Source organism: Carcharodon carcharias, chromosome 2 (assembly GCF_017639515.1).
Source record: "Carcharodon carcharias isolate sCarCar2 chromosome 2, sCarCar2.pri, whole genome shotgun sequence".
NCBI classification, from domain to species: Eukaryota; Metazoa; Chordata; class Chondrichthyes; order Lamniformes; family Lamnidae; genus Carcharodon; species Carcharodon carcharias.
Genome location: NC_054468.1, coordinates 30771902 through 30796375, shown reverse-complemented (window position 1 = coordinate 30796375; position 24474 = coordinate 30771902). Strand labels below are relative to the sequence as shown.

The 24474-nt window shown below is 43.5% G+C and overlaps 1 protein-coding gene across 1 annotated transcript in view; it reads left to right on the top strand.

Moving 5' to 3' along the window:
* Positions 1–22655, top strand: part of megf6 (multiple EGF like domains 6) — a 360806-nt gene extending 338151 nt beyond the window's left edge. The window contains exon 38 of the mRNA XM_041204754.1: positions 22483–22655. Coding sequence (XP_041060688.1) covers positions 22483–22655 — 173 coding nt within the window. The remainder of the gene's footprint in view (positions 1–22482) is intronic.
* The last annotated feature ends 1819 nt before the right edge of the window (positions 22656–24474 follow it).

The window sequence follows — 24474 nt, the reverse complement described above, 5'->3', positions numbered from 1 at the left end:
GTTGATTCTTAAATGCCTTTTGAAATGGCCTAGTAAGCCACTCAGTTCTCAAGGGCAATTGGGGATGGGCAATAAATACTGGCCCAGCCAGTGATGCCCACATCTCATGAACAAATAACACTAGTTTTTTCCATCTTGGCTTGAATATGGCAAGAACAGACAGCATTCACCAACTGTAGCAGACTTTCTGTTGACAGGCCTTCAAACCCCTCTGAACTCCTTGGAAAAGTCCAGCACTGCACCCATGCTAATGTCCTCCTGAGAATGGGGTCGGAAGCAGATTGGCCCCCATTTTCAGTATCCAGCTTCCTTTAACCCTGACGCCATTGGCACCAAACTGAGTCCAATTTTGCAGTCCATTTATCTCCAGTACTTTATCATAGCCTCTACTCCAAAATTTACTCTACTGAGGAGAAGTTCTGCATAAATACTCCTAGTCCCGAAAGCCAACTGAGAGAATTCTCAGAATATTCATTCACATTCATATACCAATTAACCACCTCCGGCCTGCCTCCTTCTATAGACACCAATCTCTTCTCCCTTCCCAAGCTCCATGGCATTGTAACTATGATTGTGACTTCAGTTTGCGTGGTATGCTTAAGTGCCATTTCCAATCATCAACTGAGGAGTGGAAATAAGACATTCAACATTGCCAATACACATGAATTTTTAATGCTCACGATCCACCGAAATATGGTAGTTTCCAGGAGATCTTTAAGCAGGAGACGAAATGCTGCACCTTCCTGCTGCAAGATTCATTTTGAGAATTGCAAATGTGGAATTGCAGATCTCTTGGAGTAATGGAAAAATAATAAAAAATCAAACAGAGAGTACATACAATGATAAAAGATTCCACTTTAAAAGCTAAAGGCTTAATTTCAGAGTCAATCTATAAAAACATCTAAAAACAATGCACAAAAATATTTGATTCCTTTATAATGTCTCCACCATCTGGACATTAGTGGAACTGTAATGTATGACTTGCTCAAAACTATTTTTTTCTATTTCATTTTACACAGCTGGTTAGATTTCTTTTAGAAGGAATAGAGAATTTTCAGCAATTAGATCATTTATCACAACTGAGAGATAAAAAGATGACAAAGTTATTGGATATGAGGCAAAAGTCTGAACTACCGTTTATGAAAACAAACATACATTCCAACCACCAGTGTTTTTTTCACAAAATCACAGAATTTTAACTGCACAGAAGGAGGCCATTCAGCCCATCACGTTTACACTGGCTCTCCAAATGAGCATTATGGCCTGGATTACCGTCTGTGTATGCGATAGGTGTGAACTCTCAAATGGAAGTTCCCATGTACAATATGCACAAGCAGTAATCTGGGCCTTGAGTGCTGGGAACATGCTAAGAAGAGGAACGGATCCTACATGTGAAATTCAGATCAGAAGTGCCTGTCATTTGGGCACTACAGAAGCTGTTTAGTGGCATCCGTGGCATGCTCCAAAGTTTTTGAGATTAACTGCTAGTGCAGCTGCAATGATAGCTAATTTGAAGGCAGCGATGCTGTTATGACCACAGTAGATGTTAATTGCCGAGTAAACCAAATCCCAGAGGGAAACTTGGCTTTCAGGCCATACTCCTTTTCTAAAAGGAGAAGAAATGTACTGATCTCAGCAGCAAGAAGCCCAGTGACACTTTTGGGATTTTAAAAATTAAAAGTTTTATTAACAAGAAGGAAAGAAAACAGAAGCGCATAATATTACTGTTACACGGTTAAAATTGGTCTTGCAAAACACTCCTAAAAGACTCCCTATTTGGTCAGACCCACATATAAACACCTTCTAGGCAACAATGCCTTATAGATGTTTAACTATAAAAATCCAGTAATATTACCCAAGGCAAACTGCTGTAGCTTTAATAAAGACATAGCACACAACCTCTTAAACTCGCATCCAATCTGGTGGGGAAATCCAAGACTTCAGAACTAGACTGCTTTTTGCAGCCTAAGACTTTTCTGGCTTGACTGAATGGCTGATTCAAACGGTATCTTCTCCCGGCCTAGAGCTGTTTCCAGGAGACCTTCCTCATATAGCCAACCATCAATAGCCAACAGCCAACCTCTCCACAGTACCTCTGAAACACTTTTCCCCCCTTCCATCTCAGGTTCCATGGTTCTCACACCTCTTTGAAACTCAAATCCTTATAAATCTTTCATGTTTCTATTTTGTCTCTGTTTTTAGGTCAATAAAATATAGCTTCTCATGTTTACCCATGCAACTCCTGTAAGATGCAAAAATGTTTCTTTTTATCTCTGACTTCCCTTTGATATTCAAACAAACTCTCAACTTATCTAAAAATGCACGTTAGATCCAACCTATTTACTTGTACCTCAAATCACCATAATATCTTGTTACAAGTACACACCTAACGCTTCTATCCTTTCATGTCTGAACCTCCCAGACAACCCGCCTCAAGTAACCTTTTCCCAGCTTAATTGAGTCATTTAAACACAGGCACATAGCCCTCTTCACAGAATAACTCAATATTCCCCAAAAATATTTTATAAGGACATCCATTCCCACATTGCCATTTTGGAGATCAACGCTCTTGACTCACACATTCTTTTAATCTCACACAGCTGAACATGCATTCAACGGCGGGAAGGACCCATCCCCACAGACCCCCCTCCCCCTGCCCTCCCTGGCTCCCCACTACCTCCCCCCCCACGGTGCTATTTGAAAGGATCATCATCTATTTACAGGTTAGTTGCTGGTTGATTTGTGCTGGCGGTTGCTTTGATTTTACACTCGGTGATTTCTATAATCATTTACAATTGCAAAGATTTACAAGGAGTGGAGTGGCAGATGCTCAAGGAAGCCCGAAGACTTCTGCTCAAACCAGTTGCTCCCAGACGTGGATGCATGAGGCATTTCCCTTGGGTACAGCATGCCTTGAAGAGTAAACAGAGGTCACAAAGAGCAGGAGAGGGAAGAGGACTCCCAGCACGAGGCTATAACCACCCTAAGTGTTCAGGGAGCTGTTCTCCTATCTGAACCTCAGTGAGGAACAATTTGTGCAACATCTGCATTTCAATAAGAGCGTCCTTGCTGATATTTCCCATTTGCTGCAGCCTCAACTGCAATCTCAGAGCAGGACAAGCTCTGCATTATCAGTGGATGTGAAGGTGACCGCGACAATTAACCTTTGTCTGCCTAGCTCCTAGCATCTCGCAGTTTCCTGTCCAGAGTTGTGTGGGGGAGATCAATGGTGCTCTCCATTTATTGAAAGCAAACTACATTTCGTCCTCTTTGCAATGAGAAGCAGGTGGACACAGTGCATAGCTTTGTGTGGATTGCAGGCTTTTCCCGGGTGCAGGGTGCCATTAAGTGAGCACACATCATGTGGTGGGTGCTGCATATAAACTCTGCCAAATACCAAAACTCTTTCAACGTGTGTGATCGTACACAGTGAATCACACTGCCTGGTATTCTGGCAGCAGTCTTCTGTGTCAGCTGCATTTGAGCCACTATGACAAACCAGAGGGTAAGTACTGGATGACAGGGACCATTGACTGACCACGAGGCTGATGGCTCTAGTGCGCCACCTATGCACAAGTGTGCAGCATTCATGCAATGAATGCCGTGCTGCCACACGCACTGTAATAGAGCTGACCATTGGCATGTTGAAAAACATTTCTGCTGCGCTGGAGGAGACCAGCAATACCTGGCAGAGCAGATGTCAAGATTTGTGGTGGCCTCTTGCATGCTGTTCAACAAAGGTTCCCAAACTGTGGGTCACAACAGTTGCAGGACGAGATTTTGGGGTTGCGAGCTCCATGAAAGCAATGGCTGCCACGGAGCCTGGATTGAAATTTGACATCTGCGAGGTCCCTTTAAATTACTCATTATTTTTCTCTGTCAGTGGGCATGGCTTAATCATCATTTCTTTGAGGCCTAATTGCTACTTTCACAGCCTGTAAAAAGGTCTGTACTTTTTGCTGATTACACCCTGCATTTTCAAGAAACCACACACCCCTCAACTCCCCATGAACAAACTTTAATCCCCTCCCCCAGGTCGACAAACTCAAATCCCACCCACTTAACAGCTGAACCCCAGCCCCCTCCCCCAACCCTGTTCATCAACTGAATTTCTCCTCACCATCAACAAACTCAACCACCCCCCCTGCTCAACACCTGAACCCTGTGACTGCCCCCAAATTTTCACTTTGGGGCACACAAAGTCTGCAGCATTAAAATGCAGTTGTACGGGGAGGTGATGGCATAGTGGGGTAATATTGCTGGACTAATAATCTAGAGACCCAGGATAATATTTTGGGGGACCTGGGTTCGAATCTTGCCACGGCAGATGATGGAATTTAAATTTAATAAGAATTTGGAAATAAAAGTCTAATGATGACCATGAAACCATTGTCGATTGCTGTAAAAACCCTCCTGGTTCACTAATGTCCTTTAGGGAAGGAAATCTGCTGACCTATATATGACCATGGGCCCACAGCAATGTGGTTGACTCTTAAAAAAAAATGCCCTCTGAACAAGGGCAATTAGGGATTGGGCAGTAAATGCTGGCCTAGCCAATGACGCCCACACCCCATGATCGAATAAAAAGATGCCAAATAACCTCTCCATCATGATGGAAGAGGAAGGGAGGAGCTAACTTTTCTGGCCTGGCTGTCCATAAGGAACTCATCTTAGCATGCAACCCCAATTCCCCGTTCACTAATAGCCCCAGCCCTTAATTTTCCCTCCCTTGCTGACCAGCACAGCATCCACTTGGCCACAATGCAAAAATAAATCCAACACAAAATGAACGTTCCTAATCAAATTTATAAATTAAATCATTCCATGTTCTATGCAAAAAATCAATTCATCACCCTTGTGCATTCCCTTATAATGACTGTCTGTTTGTCTCTGCCTATCCTAGTGCCTCTACAAAGTTCAACCCCTGTGTCTGCAGCATAGCTGGTGGAAGGCTGCTGACATTCAGTGGATGGCCTTAGAGAACAACCTTGAGTGGCTGTGGGCCTAGAAGGGCCAGCTGCAGACTGCACCATTTCAGCATGGGTATTGGAGAGTGGGAGGACGAATGCATCATCCTGAGAGAGACTAGCAGCTTGCTGTTCCACAAAGTTGTTGCCACTTCCCCAGGGCAGAGGTCAGCAATCCCAGTAATCTGTTGGAGTACAGAATGCTGGACTGCTGTAATACCCTGCAAGCCTTTTGAAGGCTGGTATCCACATGCATGATGGCAGCAGCCTGAGTGTGCATAGCAACGTGCTGACATTGCATATCTGCAGTCTGAGCTTTCACTTTTGGTGGAAGCTGTTTGTGCTGCAGCGGAAGCTGAAATATTGCATCGTGGTTAAATCCAAATGGAGTTGGCCATCACTTCCAGGGTGAGAGAATGGACTACATAGGATTACATAGAAATTTCAACACAAGAGTTAAGGAATTTTGCCCAAGCAGCCCATGTTGATGTTGATACAGCACGTGGGTAGTAATCCTATGCACCCACCTCTATCAATTTCCTTTGTTACAATCATTTATCTTCCTTATTCTTAAATGTTGGTATGGTTCCTGCTGTAATAACTAACTCTGGTGAAGCATTTCACAGCCTTACAACCCACAATATAAAGATCCTGTTCTCTTTCCCAAATCCTAATATCTGCAGTCTGAGCTTCCACTTTTGGTGGAAGCTGTTTGTGCTGCAGCGGAAGCTGAAATATTGCATCGTGGTTAAATCCAAATGGAGTTGGCCACCACTTCCAGGGTGAGAGAATGGACTCCAAGTTCTGTGCCGAACTCCTAAGGATGAATTTTTTTACGCAGAGGGTAGTGGGTGTCTAGAATTTGCTGCCCAAGTTGGTGGTAGAGGCAAAAACTCTAAACTCTTTTAAAAAGTACCCGGATCTGCACCTTAATTGCTGTAAACTGCAGGGCTATGGGCCAGGTGCAGGAAGGTGGGATTAGAAAGGGCACCTGGGTGTCCTCAGGCTGGCATGGACAAGATGGGCCGAATGGCCTCCTGAGCTGTAACTTTTCTATGACTCTATGGTTCTATGGTTCCTCCACGCTCCCAGGTATTGAGGTCAGACTTTCCGGCAGCCTTCCTCATGTACTAATCATTTTGTTGTTCTTGCCAATCAGCCTTCTTGTAGGCTACCTCATCAAAGTGCTCACCTGCAGCAGAATTCATAAGCAACCTCACCCTCTGGTGATCCAGCTCATGGACTATCTTCACAGCTGAGCCTAAATTGCAGGCAACTTTTTGTGCTGTCTCACCAGGTGCAAATCTGGTTTCTATGCTATCCTCTAAATTAAGGCAGAGTTAGCCTCTGAGCTGGTGGCTGTGCGTATGAAATTGAGTAAGAGTGTGTTTTTATCATCAATGTCTTCTTGCTGCTTGTCCACTGTACTTCTTGAGTATCTGAAAGGAGAAAGGCACAAGGGTAAGGTTGTAGTGCTAGGAGGCTGTAGTAGGTGAAGTGAAAAGTGCATGCTTATGCCATCTGCAACTTGTGAATCAGAAGAGAGTATGAGATGGGAGTGAGGGGAGATGTAAGATGGCGGATTAGTTGCTGCTGGCCATGCCCTCAGCAATGGGCATCCTAATAATGGTCAACACTGCCTCTTCCATTGGGGTTAGGATTTACAGACTGTCTGCCCTGTTTCAGTTAACTACTGCTACCTTCATTTGTGTGGCACCTTGACCTGCAAGAGAGAAGCTAGTGTTTAAATGAGTATTGTGCAATCTGTTTGGCTGATGTGGCTGATATGGTTGAATGGCTGACTGTGTGTGCAAACTGTGAATTGTAGGTATGCGACTTGCAACTGTGCCAAGTATATGAGGGTGAAATGGAGCATATGAATGTTAAGTATGAGTCCTGTTTGGTAGAGATTGTTGGTAGATAACTGGGGATGTGGTGCATTGAACAGAGTCTGAGGCAAGCGATGTATTGGCGGGATATAACATTTGAAACTGTATTCACTCATGTGAGGTGATTGAACTTCTTGCAGCACAGGGCTAGATTTATCACATTGACTGCCACAGCCATCTGCTCCCAGGGCGTACTGAGTGTATGTCTGGAGAGGGCCCCCTGTGGATAAAGGACACCCCTGCTCCTCTCCACTTCCTGCACCAAGGCCTCCAGCTCAGGGTTGGAAAATCCTGGAACCCGCTCTCTGCCGTGCTGTGCCATTCTTCTGTACTTCCAAGCTTCCAAGCGTGTATCATGATCCCCCACACTTGCTCCAGCCACATTGCATTTCCCCTTTAAGAGATGCAGGCTAGCTTTATTCAATACAACCTAACTTTACTCAGTGCTAGTCAGTCACCATATTGGCCCATGCTGAGACAGCCAGCCACTCATCAGCATGAGTGGCACATCATGATAGTAAAGTTGGTAACACAAAGTTGAATTGCTGCCTACATTAAACTGAATGTGCACTGCTTATTCGTGCATTGCAAACCCTCTGCCTGTTTTCAAGGACTAGTGAGTTCAGCTCCAGCTGGGTCTGGTGCATAAGCCACCATACTCAAGTAGGAGCAAGTGAGGAGCAGCAATATGGGAAGCAAAAGGAGTGAAAGGATAGGAGTTTTTCTGCTATAACCTTGGTGCTGACATTATGCCTTCAAGAGGGAGCTGGACACGTCATGACTAGAGCATTGTATTACTGAGAAGGGAAGTGCCTTTGTTGATAGCACTCAGTTTATTTGATCTCCTGAACTGAGTTTGATCGCTTGAGGGGGTCAGAGAGTTGGGGCGGGGGAGGTGGTGGGTGATGGTAGTGATGCTGGGGAGGGTGGAACAAGTGTTTATTCATCCAACGTAAGTGTAGAGCAGGCTCAATGTACCAACTGTCATATTACTGGTGCTGTTTTTCATATGTCTGCATGTTTTTCGTATGTATATGCCTGTTAAGTTATTCTTGGCTGAAGGTTTCTTCAGTGCTATATATCTAACTTTTCCAAAAAGATGATGTTGGAAATACTCAACATGTGACATCTGTGGAGAAAGAAACAGAGTTAACGTTTCAGGTCAAAGACCTTCCTTATGAAAGAATATCAACCTGATGTGTTAACTGTTTCTCTCTCCACACCTGCTGCATGACCTGCTGAGTATTTCCAGTATTTTCTCTTTTCACTTCAGATTTCCAGCATCTATGGCACTTTGCTTTGCCTCGCTTTTTTTCCTAGTTTGCTGTCCCAATGCACAAGAAAATTCTGCAGTGATCCAACAGGCTCTCACATAAAACAGTTGGAAGTTCTTCTGTCGCTCAGTTCCTATTGATCAGACACATGGAATTTATTTAACTGACAAACAGAGACTTCCACAGTTGTCAAGAGGGCCAAATAAGATTAAATGTGAAAGCTAACTGTGTAACTACTGGTAAGGAGCAAGGGCAGGTCACAGCTCCAAAGCTTTCTTTGCAGGTTTTCCTACTTGGGATTCATGTGTTGACCCGAGATGAGGAGAACTCATAGTTACGGCTGCCTGCATCTTTTAAAGAAGCTTGTCAGCAGATATGTGGGCTGTGCATTCCATCAGCCTGTCAAACTAGGCAAAAAGACCCAAATCTGCCACCTTACACTCTGTGTGCCTTGACTTTCCCCTGCGCTCTCTATATATAAATCATGTGTGACATGCGTGAGTGGACACACTTGACAATGACACAAAGGATCTTGCTGAAATTTTTGTTCTAAACAAACAAAGCCAGATAGATGGGGAAAGGAGGATTTAAAACAATATGCGAAAAGATCAAAGCTTCAGATTATGTCGGCTTGAGAAAAACAAACCCAGTAAGCGGACAGTACAATCAGTTTAATAAAATGTAGTTTGGAGTAATGCAGGAACATTGAATGCTCCAAGCCTTCCTTAACCTGACTAAAAAAAAAACAGAGCCAGCACTTATGGTCTCTCCTCTGGCCCAATGGCATGGTCTCCAATCTTTATGTGACTGGGATCAATGCAGTCAACTAGATTTGGGTTTTGGAGTATTGAAGACTCCCTTTACCAAAACAGTGAAGGAGGTTTCGCAATTGCTTCCATGTTTGTTGGTATAGAAGAATGTTTTACACACAACTGTTCCAAAACTACCGCAGGCTCCCATTCATTGCACAGCACAAAGGTTGCACTTGAAGCTTGTCTAGTAGGATTTAAAAGTATTCATTCAATATGGAATGCAGCCAAATGATGTGATTGAGTGTCCATTGTAGGCCTTTTCCAGATCCACAACTTTACAGCTGGGATGCTTTCTTGCCCCAGTAGTTAATACTCTCTTGTTGACTATGCATCAGAAACAATTGTTGCAATAATTATAAAACAGAACGTTATCCTGCCACTATGAAAGGAAGGGGAGGTGTACATTGAGGTTAACCTTTGCAGTTATATTACTGTGGGATATAGGGGAATTATTCTGAATGTCTTCAGGATCTTAAGACAGTTTGTACAATGTAATGTGTATTTTAAAATCCACCTAATACTTTACTTTATATCCAGCATGTTCAAACTAGGGCAGCCCATGAGCTCTGGAAACCCAGTTCTAATTGCTGCACTTTGATTTCTATTTCAGTTCTATTTCTCACTTACTTATTTGTCCTCCTTGAGCATTGTGGGTATGATGGTTTAAAATGGCTGTTGTCTGGTGGATCACTCCTAAATCAGAAGGGTAAGCTCCAATAGTAACCACAGCTAAGGATGTACACATATTAATGGGAGTTTTGGTTTGCCTGGTAAAGCTCCATGGATTTTGATTTAAGTGGCTCAGAGAGACAAAAAAAACATGTTATGACCACAGCTGATCTTAATTGCTGCACAAACCAAATCCCAGAGGGAAATTTGGCTTACGGGCCCCACCCTTTCTCATTTTGTGTTCTGAAAATGAGAAGAAACCATACTGATCTCAGCAGCAAGAAGTCCCATAACACTTTTGGGATTTTAAATATTAAAAGCAAAAGTTTTATTAACAAGAATTATAGAAACCTGAAGCACCAAAGAATACAGTTACAGTTAAAGTTAGTCTTACAAAATACTCACTCAAAAATAATTTCCACTTGGTCCGACCCACAAATAAACACCTTCCAGGCAACACACCTTTATAGATGTTTAACTGTAAAAATCCAATAATATTACCTAAGGCAAACTGCTGTAGTTTTAATAATGGCATAGCACATGACCTGTAACTCTCTTCCACTCTGCTGTGAAAATCCAATCCTCAGAATAAAACTGCTTTTTGCAGCCTAAGACTTTTCTGCCTTGACTGGATGGCTGATTAAAACCTGCATCTCCTCCCAGCCCAGAGCCATAGCTCAGCAGCTACGCCTCATAGCTCCAGCTCAACAGGAACATCTCTCAACTCAACAACTATCCTAAGCTCTCCACAGTAACTCTAAAATACCTTGTTTCCCCTTTCATCTCAGGTTCCATTGTTCTCACACCTCTTTGGAACTCAAATCCTTCCAAATATAAGATGTTCCCTGTTTCCAGTTTGTTTTTGCTTTCAGGTCAATAAAATATGATTACCCCACTTCTGTTTACCTATGGAGCTCCTGCAAAATGCAAACATGTTTCTTGCACCTCTGATTTCCCTTTGATATGCAAACAAACTCTCAACTTATCAAAAAAATGCAAATGTTAGATCCAACGTGTTTATTTGTACCTCAACCCTAACCCATCTGTCCTTTTCATGTTTTAAACCCCCAGATAACCTGTTTCCTAGTAATCTCTGCCCAGCTTAATTAAATCATACACACACACACACACACACAGCCTTTTTCACAGAATAACACAATATTCCCCAAACATATTTAAAAAAATCTATTTCTCACACATGAAAAGCCACACTTATTAAACTTTCAACCTGTTAAATATGATGATCCCCAATCCCTATCATCTTGCCCTACAATGGCGGAGTGGAGCTTCTGATATATCAGTGACTTGTATCCTGACAATGCCTTAATTTCTGGGATCAGGCAGTTAACGTACTCTGTGTGGGCTCCCACACCAGCATTAGCATGGCTGAAGAATGGGTTTCCAGAAAAAGAGATATCAGAAAGCTACTGTTCTACAAGTTTGCAACCAGCTCGTGTAAAGAAACTGCCCATAAAGGATCCCATGGGCACCGCTTCTGCCTTGCTCAAAGTAATTGGGGGCAGGGGACTGAAGTTTTGCAAAGATGCACTTGATCATTCCCATAATTTCAGAAGAAGAGCCACAGGAATTCCAGAAAAATAGTGCTCAGGTTATTTTTCTGGGTTTCCACATCCTTTCCACTGAAGTTACAGAAAACCCACTGTGCAAATTCACCCCTCATTCACCTGTGTCAAGTAGTGTGCAGCCTATCAGGGGCACTGGAGGTGGAACTGGTGGGAGTTCGGTCAAGGGTTTTACCAATGACATCCTTTCCATCATAAGATCAGAAGAGGGATGTTCACTGATACTTGCGCAATGTTCAGTACCATTCACGATTCCTCAGATAATAAAGCAGTCTGCATCTGCATGCAGCAAGACCTGGACAACATTCAGGCTTGGATTGATAAGTGGCAACTAACATTCACATCATACAAGTACCAACCAATAACCACTTCCAACATGAGAGAGTCTAACCTTCTCATCTTCACATTCAATGACATTGTCTTTGCTGAATTCCCACCATCAACATCTTTGGGGTTACCATTGGCCAGAAACTTAACTAGACCAGCCATATAAATATTGTGGCTACAAGAGCGGGTTAGAGACTGGGAACTCTGTGGTGAGTAACACAACTCCTGACTCCCCAAAGCATAAGGTACAAGTCAGGAGATGGAATGCTCTCCACTTGCCTGGATGAGCGCAGCTCCACAACATTCGAAAAGCTCAACAACATCCAAGACAAAGAAGCCCGCTTGATCAGCACCCCATCCACCAACTTAAACATTTACTCCCTCCACCACTGATGCCCACTGGCAGCAGTGTGTGCCATTTACAAGATGCACTGCAGCAACTCACCAAGGCTCCTTCAACAGTACCTTCCAAACCAGCGACCTCTAACACCTAGAAGAACAAGGGCAGCAGGCACATGGGAACACCACCCCTTGCAAGCACCCCTCCAAGTCTCGCAGCATCCTGAATTGGAAATATATCACTGTTCCCTCACTGCTGCTGGATCAAAATCCTGGAACTGCCTAACAGCACTGTGGGTGCATCTACACCACACGGACTGCAGTGATTCAAGAAAGCGGCTCACCAGCACCTTCTCGAGGGCAATTAGGGACAAACAACAAATGTTGGCCTTATCAGCGATGCCCTCGTCCCGTGATCAGTTTTTTTTTAAAGTGATGTATTTGTGCCAGCCTGCCTGCCTCCCAAATACCAGGTCCAATGAGGTGGGTGGAAGACTGGACCTTCCAATACTTCCATAGGAAACTCCCAACATTCTGAATCTGGGTAGAAACCTGGAGAGACTGGGTGCTGCTCAATTTCTGCAACTTTGCCCCAAACATCCCCATCTACCCAATAAAACCCTGGTGCAACATGATGAAGAGGAAATTCAGGGCCATTTCTTTTTAGAATGTATTTTATGAAGCAACTCCAAAGTTTTCTTTACTGGGCATCTAGACTAAATGAAATACAAAACAGAATCCAAACGAAATGAGTATTAATAAACAATTCTAGGAGCTCCCATCAATTTAAGGGTTGTGTTTGAAAACTGAATATCAGTGGAAGTAATTTTAACATTCAAAAAAAGAGATTTGAGTTGGGCAATACAAATGTTGTGCATGTAGATAACACATTAATAGTTCATGCTCCTTAACTTGCACAGTGTATGGAGCTGATGGACACTGTTTGTTCTGCTTGGAGCGTCCTGGTGTGTGTGCATGAAGAAGCTGGTTGTGTATCACATTTATGTCTTCAAAGCCCAATCCATGTTCTGTGTCCTTGTTGGAAAGGTATGAACCCAAACAAATTGGTGATGAATGGGATTCAAAATAAACGTATAATGAATTGAATAAAATGCAGGTCGCAGCAAGTTCAAATGCGGTGCAAATCCGTCAGGTTTTGCCACTATTTTTGGTAAATTTTGAAAACAGGGATTGTAATACTGGAACAGTTTGATTTGTATCTTGTCGTGACCAACTTGAAGGAGCCTAGTGCAGAAGATATATTGTAAACACTGCACAAGGGCAATTAGGGATGTGCAATAAATGCTGGCCTAGCCAGTGATGCCCACGTCCCAGAAATGAATTTTAAAAGGGCAGTGGCTATTCTGCTGAATTCAATAGGTGCACACCACTATGGAGTAATGCAAGAGTTGGGCCCAGATTTTTCACATGACGGAAAGGCTTTCTGTCATGGCAAAAATAGTGGAAATGCCTGATTCAGAGGTCCCGCCCCTGAACATGGCATTTCTCATTTTTGCAAGGGCGAGGTGCATTTTTCATGCATGCACAATTTATGGAGGCAGCTGGCTACTTAAATCATCAGCTGCCTCCATTGACCTAGGATTTTGATAGGCCAGGAATGCAAATCCCGATGTATGCAGATTAGACCAGGTAAGAGTAGATCTGAACTTGGTTAATCTGTTTGGATAGCCAGGGTTCTCCTGTGGGAGGTAATGTAACCTTTAAATATGGTCCCAGGACACCTCTGGGGGAGGTTGGGTGACTTTTAGGGTAGGTCAGGTACCCTTTGGAAGTGTTAAAAGTAGGCATATATAGGCATTACTGTCAAGCTCATTGGAACTGTCACCAGACCTGTCAAAATTGTCACAATGGCAGATCAGAGGCTTAAACTATTTATGAGCATATTGAACTTTTTAAAGCAGACATGCCTTTTTTTTAAAAAAAGACATATAAACTATAGCTGGCTGGAAATACAAAGTAACTGCTTTCTGGAAAATTCCTTTGTGGATTATGCTTGACTGACTAGGCCAGGGGGAACATGAAATGTTGCAGATCAAAAGGTTTTGAGGCCTACTTCAGACAGAGACAATTGAAAGGAAGAGACTGAACTTTAAATCTCCTGTGGTTGTGGAGACAATGGAGATGATTGATTGCCACATCTCAGCAGAAACCATCTCTTGTTGGGTTATACCTCAGGATGTGGAAATGGTCTGAATTATAAGAAAGCAGATTCTGGGTGAAAGGCATGTTTGTTTTTCTCCCTTCCAGGGATACACAAGAAAATGGGTTAAAAAGCTAGCTGAAAATCTGATCTGTGTGTTCTAGTTCTGGTGTGCTAATGTGTGCTATGAACGTCACAGCAGAAGAACATCAACTAGATATCCCTGCAACTTGCAGGTAAAATTCTCTCTCTGTTGCTGGAGGCAAGTCAGTAAACCCACATGCCAAAAAGGAAATAGAACAGCTCCTTCAGCGAACCTGCAGAACCAAATGTCTTCAAACCAACTGCTCAACTGCCAAAGTCAGCTCTACTGGAATCACCCAACTTAATGCCACAATGTTTCACCATGTATTCCTCATGGACAAGCCAAAGACTGGTTTGTATATCTTTCTAACTTTTATTTTTAGACTCTACTTCTCATTTCTGATATGTGTGTATGTGTATTGCATTTTTATTTTTTTTTTCAAGGTTTTATTAACCAATAAACTTGTTCTTTCTTTGACTCAAGAAAGCCTGGTTAAATTGGCTCCTTCTAAACTTAAATATATTTGGGCTGGGAAAAGGTATCCACGACAGAAGGGATCTCTTTCAAATTAGCCGTGTTCCGACCATCTGAGGGGCTTGAATAAAGAAGGGGAGCCAACTCATTCCTCCTCATCCGGGGCACAACAAAATTGGGGTCCCATTCAGGAAGTTAACAATTTGGGGCATCTCATCCAGGGTCAAAACAAGTTGGGGGACCTCGCTCGGGGACCAGCTGTAACAAAATCAACTGTCAAAACTGTCAGAAGCATCTATGAAAAGGACCTGTCAAACAGACCTGTCAAAGGAAACTCAAACTGTCAAGACATTTTGAAGTCTGGCCCTTTAAGTCTTTGAAAAAAATGTCTGGACTTTAAAAAAAAATCGATTGCTTCCCATTTCTCCCTGTCTGACAAAAGCCACAGGGTTTCCATTACTGTATTAGTACTGCATGACTGATTTCACAACCAACTATTATTACAGAAGGGTATCTGCCATTTCATAGTTTGATTGACAGCGACAAGTGGTCATAGACACTTTGATGTGAAACTATTAATTCCAGTGCTTGTTGTTATCAGGGATAGTGCGCTTAAATTAATTGTTTGTTGTAAGGATTTATTTAATGGTAGGAATGCAAATGTAGAAAATGGGTTTTTACGAATGATTGTTTTTTTCAATATGGCGATGTCTGCGATAAATACTTAGAACTTTATTTTACAGAACTTTATTTTATCTCATTTCTGCATGGGTCCTGGTGTCTACCCATGGTGGATACTAGGTGAGTTGGCATGGTGACTCCCGCACACGGGGGAGTTGGATTAACACAGGAAGGTCACATGGCGGAGCTGGATTAACACAGGAATGTCAAACAAGTCATTTTTGTGGGCATATATCCCCAGCTGTGGATGCCAACAGATTGTGGCATTCCAATCCACCTATGAGGCAACAACAGTTAAGCACAGCCCTTTCAAAATGCAGAGGCCAGAAAATTCAAAGAGGACAAATTAGCAAGAACTGAGCATAAGCACAAATAAAACTGAATTGCCTGGATTTTGTCAGCTGCGTTGCCAGGATTTGAAGGCTATAATTAGCCAGCACGCAAGAGTTTGCACATATTTGAATTAACAATGAGGCACAGAATTGTTGAAGTACCTAACATAATGGCTACCCTACAGCTATTGATATCTCACCTCCCTTATACTTTGGGACCTTAACACTCACAATTATATAAAAACAAGTTAGTAAATTATGTCCTGATACTTCTCAACCATTTTTAATGTTAGTAATGAACCATGGTAAATAATGAAGAAAATTACTGATTGAGTCGAGTAAATTAATGGTAAGATGGCAGTTTATAAATGAGGCTATAAACAGTTATGTACTTCAAGGGGTGCGGTCTGCTCTTTGACCTTTGGTTCAGTGTGAGTGGTTGCAGGGTATGTGCCCTAACTCTGCAGTATATTTGTTCTGCTCAATGAGGTCTCAATAGACACTGCAGTTAAACAATAAATACACAAGTTCAAGACAATTAACTGGTCAAAGGGACGGATTTGAGAACAAGCAGAATGATGGATATCTCTCCATTCTCCCACATTATCTGAAAACATGTTTTAGGATTTTACTTGTAGCAGAAGAAAATTATGTGGTAATTTTCCATGGTTGCTATCATTAATCTTCAGTGATTGTGATTGCTTTTCACGGAGATTATCTTGAGTTTATTCCAGGGCTACAAGACAATTCACGACGATGAAACTGGAAATTAGAATCTTCACCTTAGGAACATAGGACTTGGGAGCAGGAGTAGGCCATTCAGCCTTTTGAGTCTGCTCTGCTAATCAGTAAGGTCATGGCTGATCTGATTGTGGCTTCCACTCCATTTTCCTGTCGGCTCCTGATAACACTCTACTCCTTCGTCTATCAAAAATCTAACTCAGCCTTGAATATATTCAATGACCCAGCCTCCGCTGGCCTCTGGGGAAGAGAGGTCACTACCAACTTAAAAGAGAGACCTCTTATTTTTAAACTGTTGTCTCCTAGTTCTATTCTCTCAAACAAGAGGAAACACTTGACCACTCGTGCAGGAAGCGCCACCAACTTGACCAAATTGAGCAACGGGTTTTGGAGCTGGAGCGTCAGCTGGAGACACAGCGGTGCATCTGCGAGCTTGAGGGTTACATGGATAACACGTTTTTAGATGTGGTCACTCCGCAGCTTAAGGAAGTGCAGTCAGAGAGGGAATGGGTGACCACCAGTCAGGAGAAGGGAGGCAGGCAGGTAGTCAGGAAAGCCCCAGAGTGCATCTTGCTCAAGGACTATTTTTCTGTGTTGGTAAATGGTGAGGGTGAAGGTTCCTCTGGAGAGTGCAGTCCGAGCCAAGTTCATGGCACTGTGGGTAGCTCAGCTGCACAAAATGGGAGGAGTAAGAGCGCAAGAGCAATAGTGGTAGGAGTCTCAATAGTGAGGGGTGCAGACAGATGCGTCTGCGGTCATAGAGGTGACTCCAGGATGGTGCGTTGCCTCCCTGGTGCCAGGGTCAAGGATATCACAGAACGGCTGCAGGGCATTCTGAAGGGGGAGGGTGAGCAGTCAGAGGTCGTGGTTCACATTGGTACCAACGACATAGGTAGAAAAAGGGATGGGGTCCTGCAACAAGAATTTAGGGAGCTAGGTAGCAGATTAAAAAGCCCTCCCCCTTCAGAATGCCCTGCAGCCATTCTATGACATCCTTGACCCTGGCACCAGGGAGGCAACACACCATCCGGGAGTCACCTCCCTAGCGCAGAAGCATCTGTCTGCACCCCTCCCTATTGAGACTCCTACCACTATTGCTCTTGCACTCTTATTCCTCACTCTGGATTACTCCCTATGCCACGTGCTAGTGAGTATAGGAATAAAAGAATAGAGAGGATGAATAGAATGAGGCTGAAGAGATGGTGCAGGAGGGAGGGCTTTAGTTTCCTGGAACTCTGGGTCTATTTCTGGCAAAGGTGAGGCCTGTACAAGTCGAACGGGTTGCACCTGAACTAGGACAGGGACCAGTATCCTTGCAGGGAGGTTTGCTAGTGCTGTTGAGAGGGGTGGTGGGGGTTGTTAAACTAATTTGGCAGGGGGATGGGATACAGAGTGGAGGTACAGTAGGGGGTGATACACAGCCAAATATAGAAGAGAAACTAAGTCAGTCTGGAAGGAAGAGCAAATATAGACCTATTAAGGCCCAATGGAGTAATGCAAGGACGGATTGCATCTATTAGTCTTAGAAATGAGGCAGATGAATTGAGGGCACTGATTAACACATGGGAATATGATGTTGTTGCTATCACAGAGACATGGTTGAGGGAAGAGCAGGACTGGCAGCTCAATATTCCAGGGTATAGAATCTTCATGCATGATGGGGGTGGGGGGCGGTTTGGGGGGTTGGGGAGGTGGGGGGGGGGGGGGGGGGGCGGGTGGGGTGGGGTGGGGGTTGCAGAAGAAAGAGGAGGTGGCATTGCACAATTGATCAAGGAGCCAATTACTGCAGTAAGGAGGGACGGTAACTTAGAATGTTCCTCAAATGAGGCCATATGGGGCGAACTTAAAAGCAAAAAGAGGGTAATCTGTTTGCTGGGAGTGTACCAAAGGCCTCCAAACAGAAGGAGATAGAGGAGAAGGTATGTAGGCAAATCTCAGCGAAGTGTAAAAATAATAGGGTAATAATAGTAGGGGATTTCAACATCCCCAATATTAACTGGGATAGTCATAGTGTGAAAGGCTTAGTGGTGGAAGAACTCTTAAAGTGCACCCAGGAGAGCTTTTTGAGCCAGAACGTAGGAAGTCCTACAAAAGAAGGGTTGGTACTGGACCTAATCTTAGGGAATGAAGCCGGGCAAGTGTTAGAAGTGTCAGTGGAGGGGCATTTCGAGAATAGTGACCATAACTCTGTAAGATTTAAGGTGGTTATGGAAAAGGACAAAGATGGACCAGGAATAAAAGTCCTGAATTGGGGGAAGGCCAATTTCAATATGATAGGACAGGATTTGACCAAAGTGGATTGGGAGCAGCTTCTAGTAAGAAAGCCTACATCAGACCCGTGGGAGTCATTCAAAAAGGAAGTAGTGAGAGTTCAGGATCAACATGTTCCCATAAAGGTGAAAGGTAGGACCAACAGGTCCAGGGAACCCTGGATGTCAAGAGATATAGAGGATTGGATAAGGGAAAAAAAGAAGAAAATTATGGCAGATGCAGATGGCTGGAAACAGCAGGAGCCATAGATGAGTATAGGAAGTGTATGGGGGAACTTAAAAAAGTAATTAGGAGAGCGAAGAGGGGCATGAAAAAACACTGGTGGGCAAGATAAAAGAAAATCCCAAGGCATTTTATAAATATATTAAAGGCAAGAGGATAACCAGGGAAAGAGTAGAGCCCATTAAGGACCAAAGTTGCAATCTGTGCATGGAGCCAGAGGATGTAGGTGAGGTTTTAAATGATTACTTTTCATCTGTGTTCACTATGGAGAAGGACAATGTAAGTGTAGAAATCAGGGAAGGGGACTGTGATATACTTGAACAACTTAGCATTGAAAGGGAGGAGGTATTAACAGTTTTAGCGGACTTAAAAGTGGCTAAATCCCCAGGCCCAGATAAGATGTATCCCAGGCTGAAATGTGAGGCAAGGGAGGAGATTGCAGGGTTCTCTGACACTAATTTTCAAAACTTCTCTGGTCACAGGAGAGGTGCCAGAGGACTGGGGGATAGCGAATGTGGTACCATTATTCAAGAAGGGTAGTAGGGATAAACCAGGCCAGTGAGTCTAACAGCAGTGATAGGGAAACTATTGGAAAAAATCCTGAGGGACAGAATTAATCTCCACTTGGAGAGGAAGGGATTAATCAGGGATAGTCAGCATGGCTTTGTCAGGGGGGAGATCAGGTCCCACAAATATGATTGAATTTTTTGAGGAGGTGATTAGTTGTATAGATGAGGGTAGTACAGTTTATGTAATCCACATGGACTTCAGTAAGGCTTTTCACAAGGCCCCTGCATGGGAGATTGGTCAAGAAGGCCCATGGGATCCAGGACAATTTGGCAAATTGGATCCAAAAATTGGCTTAGCGGCAGGAGGCAGAGGGTGGTGGTTGAATGCTGTTTTTGCGATTGGAAGCCAGTGGTGTACTGCAGGGATCGGTGCTGGGACCCTTGCTGATTGTAATGTACATTAATGATTTAGACATGAATACAGGAGGTATGCTCAGTAAGTTCACAGATGACACAAAAATTGGTGGTGTCATAAATAGTGAGGAAGAAAGTCTTATATTACAGAACAATATAGGTGGGTTGGTAAAATGGGCAGAGCAGTGGCAGATGGAATTTAACTCTGAGAAATGTGAGGTAATGCATTTTGGGAGGCCTAACACAACAAAGAATGATAGGACCCTAGGAAGTACAGAGGATCAGAGGGACCTTGGTGTCCATAGATCTCTGAAGGCAGCAGCAGAGATGGATAAGGTGGCTAAGAAGTCATTTGTCCTTTTGTCTATGACATCTTGTGGCAATCTCCACCCATCACTGGCCATCTATCCAACTCTACCTGTCCCACCCCCACTTAAACCAGCTTATATTTCACCTCTTTTCTATTTTTCCTTAGCTCTGGTGAAGAGTCACACAGACTCGAAACGTTAACTGTGTTCCTCTCTGCAGATGCTGTCAGACCTGCTGAGTTTTTCCAGGTATTTTTGTTTTTGTTTTGAATTTCCAACATCCGCAGGCTTTTGCTTTTATATTTTTGTTTATATGGGATACTTGCCTTTATTAGCCGAGGCATAGAATACAAGAGCAGGGAGGTTATGGTGGAGTCAAATAAAATGCTAGTTAAGCCACAGCTGGAGTACTGTGTGCAGTTCTGGTCGCCACACTATAGGAAGGATATGATTGCACAGGAGAGGGTGCAGAGGAGATTCACCAGAATGTTGCCTAGGGTGGAGCATTTCAGCCAAGAAGAGAGACTGGATAGGCTAGGGTTGCTTTCCTTAGAGCAGAGAAGGCTATGGGGGGACCTGATTGAGGTGTACAAAATTATGAGGGACATAGATAGGAAGAAACCTTTCCCCTTAGCGGAGGTGTCAATAACCAGGGTGCGTAGATTTAAGATAGGGGGCAGGAGGTTTAAAGGGGATTTGAGAAAAACATTTTTCATCCAGAGGGTGGTGGGAATCTGGAACACACTGCCTGAGGGGGGGTAGAGGCAGGAACCCTCACAACATTTAAGAAGTATTTAGATGAGCACTTGAAACACCATAGAATTGATGGCCAGCATGGACATGATGGGCCAAAGGGCCCGTTTCTCTGCTGTATAAATCTATGGGCACAATTTTGCTGTTGGAACCCCCGATGTCATCCCGGCCTATTTAAATTTTCAGGAAGGCAGGCCCACAGCAAAATCAGCTGCAGGCCCGCCGACCTGTCAATGGCCAATTGAGGCCATTGACAGGATCACTTAAACAATTAAAGGACCTGCCCGTCCAACCTTAGGGTTGGCTGGCAGGCCGGGAGCCCCAGCGGCAAATAGATAAAACATGAAACCTCATCCGCGGTATGAGGTTTGAGGTAGGGTTTTAAAAAGTTTAATAAAGTTATTATGTAAATTATGAACATGTCCCATCTCGTGTGACATTGTCACATGAGGGGGACATGTTAGGGAATTTTCTTTTCTACTTTTCATATTTTTCAAGTGTAAGCGATCTCCCTGAGGCAGCACTTAGTCTTAGGGAGATGTGTGCTCTTTCGTGCGCATGTCTGCACAGGAATCCCCCCTGCCTGCACAGGAAACGCATAGTGCTTCCCGTCAGGCATCATGCTGGGTGGGCCTTAATTGGCTCACCCACATAAAATGGCGGCGGGGCTCACTTCTCCGGCAGGGATCAGCTCCCCGCCCACTGGAGATTGAGTTGGGCCCGCCCGCCAGGCAGGCAGAAAATTTCTGCCCTATGATTCTATCCTCCCAGTATCCAGCCTATCAAGCCCCCTCAGGATCTTGTATCTTTCAATAAGATCTCCCTTCATTCTTCTGAGCTCCATTGGGTATAGGCCCAACCTGTTCAACGTTTCTCCATAAGATAAGCCCTTCATCCTAGGAATGAGTTTAATGAACCTTCTCTGAACTGTTTCTAATGCATTTGTATTCTTTTTCAACTAAGGGGACCAAAACTGTACACAGCACTCCAAATGTGGCCTCACCAAGATTTTGTTCAGCTGAAGTAAAACTTCCTTACTTTTATATTCCTTTCCCCTTGTAATAAATGACAACATTCCATTTCCTTTCCTGATGACTTGGATACCTGCATACTAAATTTTTGTGATTCATGTACCAGGACTCCCAAATCCAGGGTGGGTCTAACACTAGGATTTTAAACTTTAAACTAGGGTATGAAGACAAGGTTAGCTAACATGAACTGGGAAAATAGGTTAAGGTGTAGGTCAGTAGAAAAGCAGTGACAGACATTTAAGGAGATATTTCAAAATGTTCAAAATTCATTCCATTGAGAAAGGAAGACTCTAGGAGACGAATGCACCATCTGTGGCTAACTAAAAAAGTTAACGATAGTATCAAATTGAAAGAAAAAGCGTATAATTTTGTGAAAATTAGTGGTAGGTCAGAAGATTGGACAGAATTTAAAAAGCAGCAGAGAATGACTAAAAAAGTAATAAGGTGTGAAAAATTAGAGTATGAGAAAAATCTAGCCAAAAAATGTGAAAACAGCAGTAAGAGTTTCTACAGGTATTTAAAAAGGAAAATAGTAGCTAAAATGAGCATTGGTCCTCTAGAGAGTCCGTGGAATTAATATTGGGAAATAAGGCAATGTCAGAAGCGTTAAACAGATATTTTGTGTCTGTTTGCACTGTAGAAGATACAAATAACATGCCAGAAACACTTTTAAATGAAGAGGTGAAAGTGAAGGAGAAACTTAAAATGATCTGGGAAAGGGTACTGAGGAAAGTATTAGAACGAAAGATGGACAAGTCACTAGGACCTGACGGACTTCATCCTAGGCCTGAAAAGGAGTGCCTGCGGAGATAGTAGATGCATTGGTTGTAATTTTCCAAATTTCCCTTAATTCTGGAAAGATCTCATCAGATTGGAAAATAGCAAATGTAACTCCACTATTCAAGAAAGGATGGGGACAGAAAGCAGCTGACTATAGGCCAGTTAGCCTAACATCAGTCATAGGGAAAATGCTAGAATCCACTATTAAGGAGGTTATAGCAGGGCACTTAGAAAACCCCAATGCAATAGACAAAGTCAACATGGTTTTGTGACAGGGAAATCATGTTTGACTAATTTATTAAAGTTCGTTGAAGAAGTAATAAGCAAGGTGTATAAAGGGGAACCTGTAGATATGGTGTACGTAGATTTCCAGAAGGCGTTTGAAGAGGTACCACATCATGGATGGAATCTTTTGCTTTTGCTGGTAGCAGGCTTGGAGGCGGGAAACACATGTACTTAGGTGGGAAGATGGCATACTGGAACCCTGCCGCCTTCCTACTTCCACCCAAATTAAGTCCTGGGCTGGAAGGCCCGTAGTCCATCTTCTTGCCCCATACTAATTGAGGCCTTATATGACTAATTAATGACCACTTAAGGGTCTCATCCCTCTGCCGCTGGTATTAACCCAGCTGCAGGTGGGCCTGTTGCCATGTTGGCGTGCATGATAGGCTGTGTGGGCTGCTTGTCACCTCCAGTGGGGGTGGGGGGATGCAAGGGTGGTTCTCTCGATCAAAGGCACCTGATCAAGGCACTCAATATTGGGAAGGAGGAGCCTTTTTGGCACTGAGAGCCATTCCACAGCCCTTGTTACCTACCCCGCTGCACATCTCTCCCTGCAACCTCCCCACAAACCGTGCCATTAATTGGCCAGCCATCATGAAATCGTGGTCAGGGGCCCATCGCAGGCGGCGGTCCATTTCCCGGCTGTTCTTGGGCCTGACCACTGCGCCCGTCCGACGACCTGAAAATCCTGCCCAAAGGGTCCACAAAGGGATATAGACAGGTTAAGTGAACGGGCAAAAATTTGGCAGATGGAGTATAATGTGGAAAATGTGAACTCATCCACTTTGGCAGGAAGAGTAGAAAAGCAGCATATTATTTAAAGGGAGAAATTTTAGGATGAAGGGATTATTTTATAAGGAAAGGTTGGACAGGGTGGGCCTGTATCCATTGGAGTTTAAAAGAATGAAAGATGAACTTATTGAAACATAGAAGATTCAAAGGGGAATTAACAGGGTGGATGATGTGAGGATGTTTCCCCCTGTGATGGAGACTAGATCTAGGGGCTCGCAGTTTAAAAATAAGGGGTTTTCTACTTAAGACAGAGGTGAGAAGAAATGTTTTCTTTCAGAGGATTGTTTGTCTGGGGAATTCTTTTCCCCAGAAAGCAGTGGAGGCAGGGTCATTTAATATTTTTAAGGCTGTGTTAGAAAGATTCTTGATTGACAAGGGAGTCAAAGGGAGTTGGGGGTAGACAGGAAAGTAGAATTGAGGCCACAATCAGATCAGCCATGATCTTATCAAATAACAGAGCAGGCTCAAGGGCCCAAATGGCCTAGACCTACTCCTAATCCTTATGTTCATATCCCTCTATACCATCAAGATCTGCAATCTCTCTCTCCATTTAAATAGTATACTGCTTTTCCATTCTTCCTGCCAACGTGGACTTTAATGGACATTTATATTTTAGCTTCCTCCAGAAGGGCCAACCTTCAGCAGCTTTAACCGGGTTATGTTGGGAAGCAATTGGGTACAGCATGTGTACGAGGCGCACCTCCTGCACTACTCAAATTAATCTCTTGACTGCCTGACCAAGGTAAAACCCTGACTCGCAATAAACATGGTTGTTGTT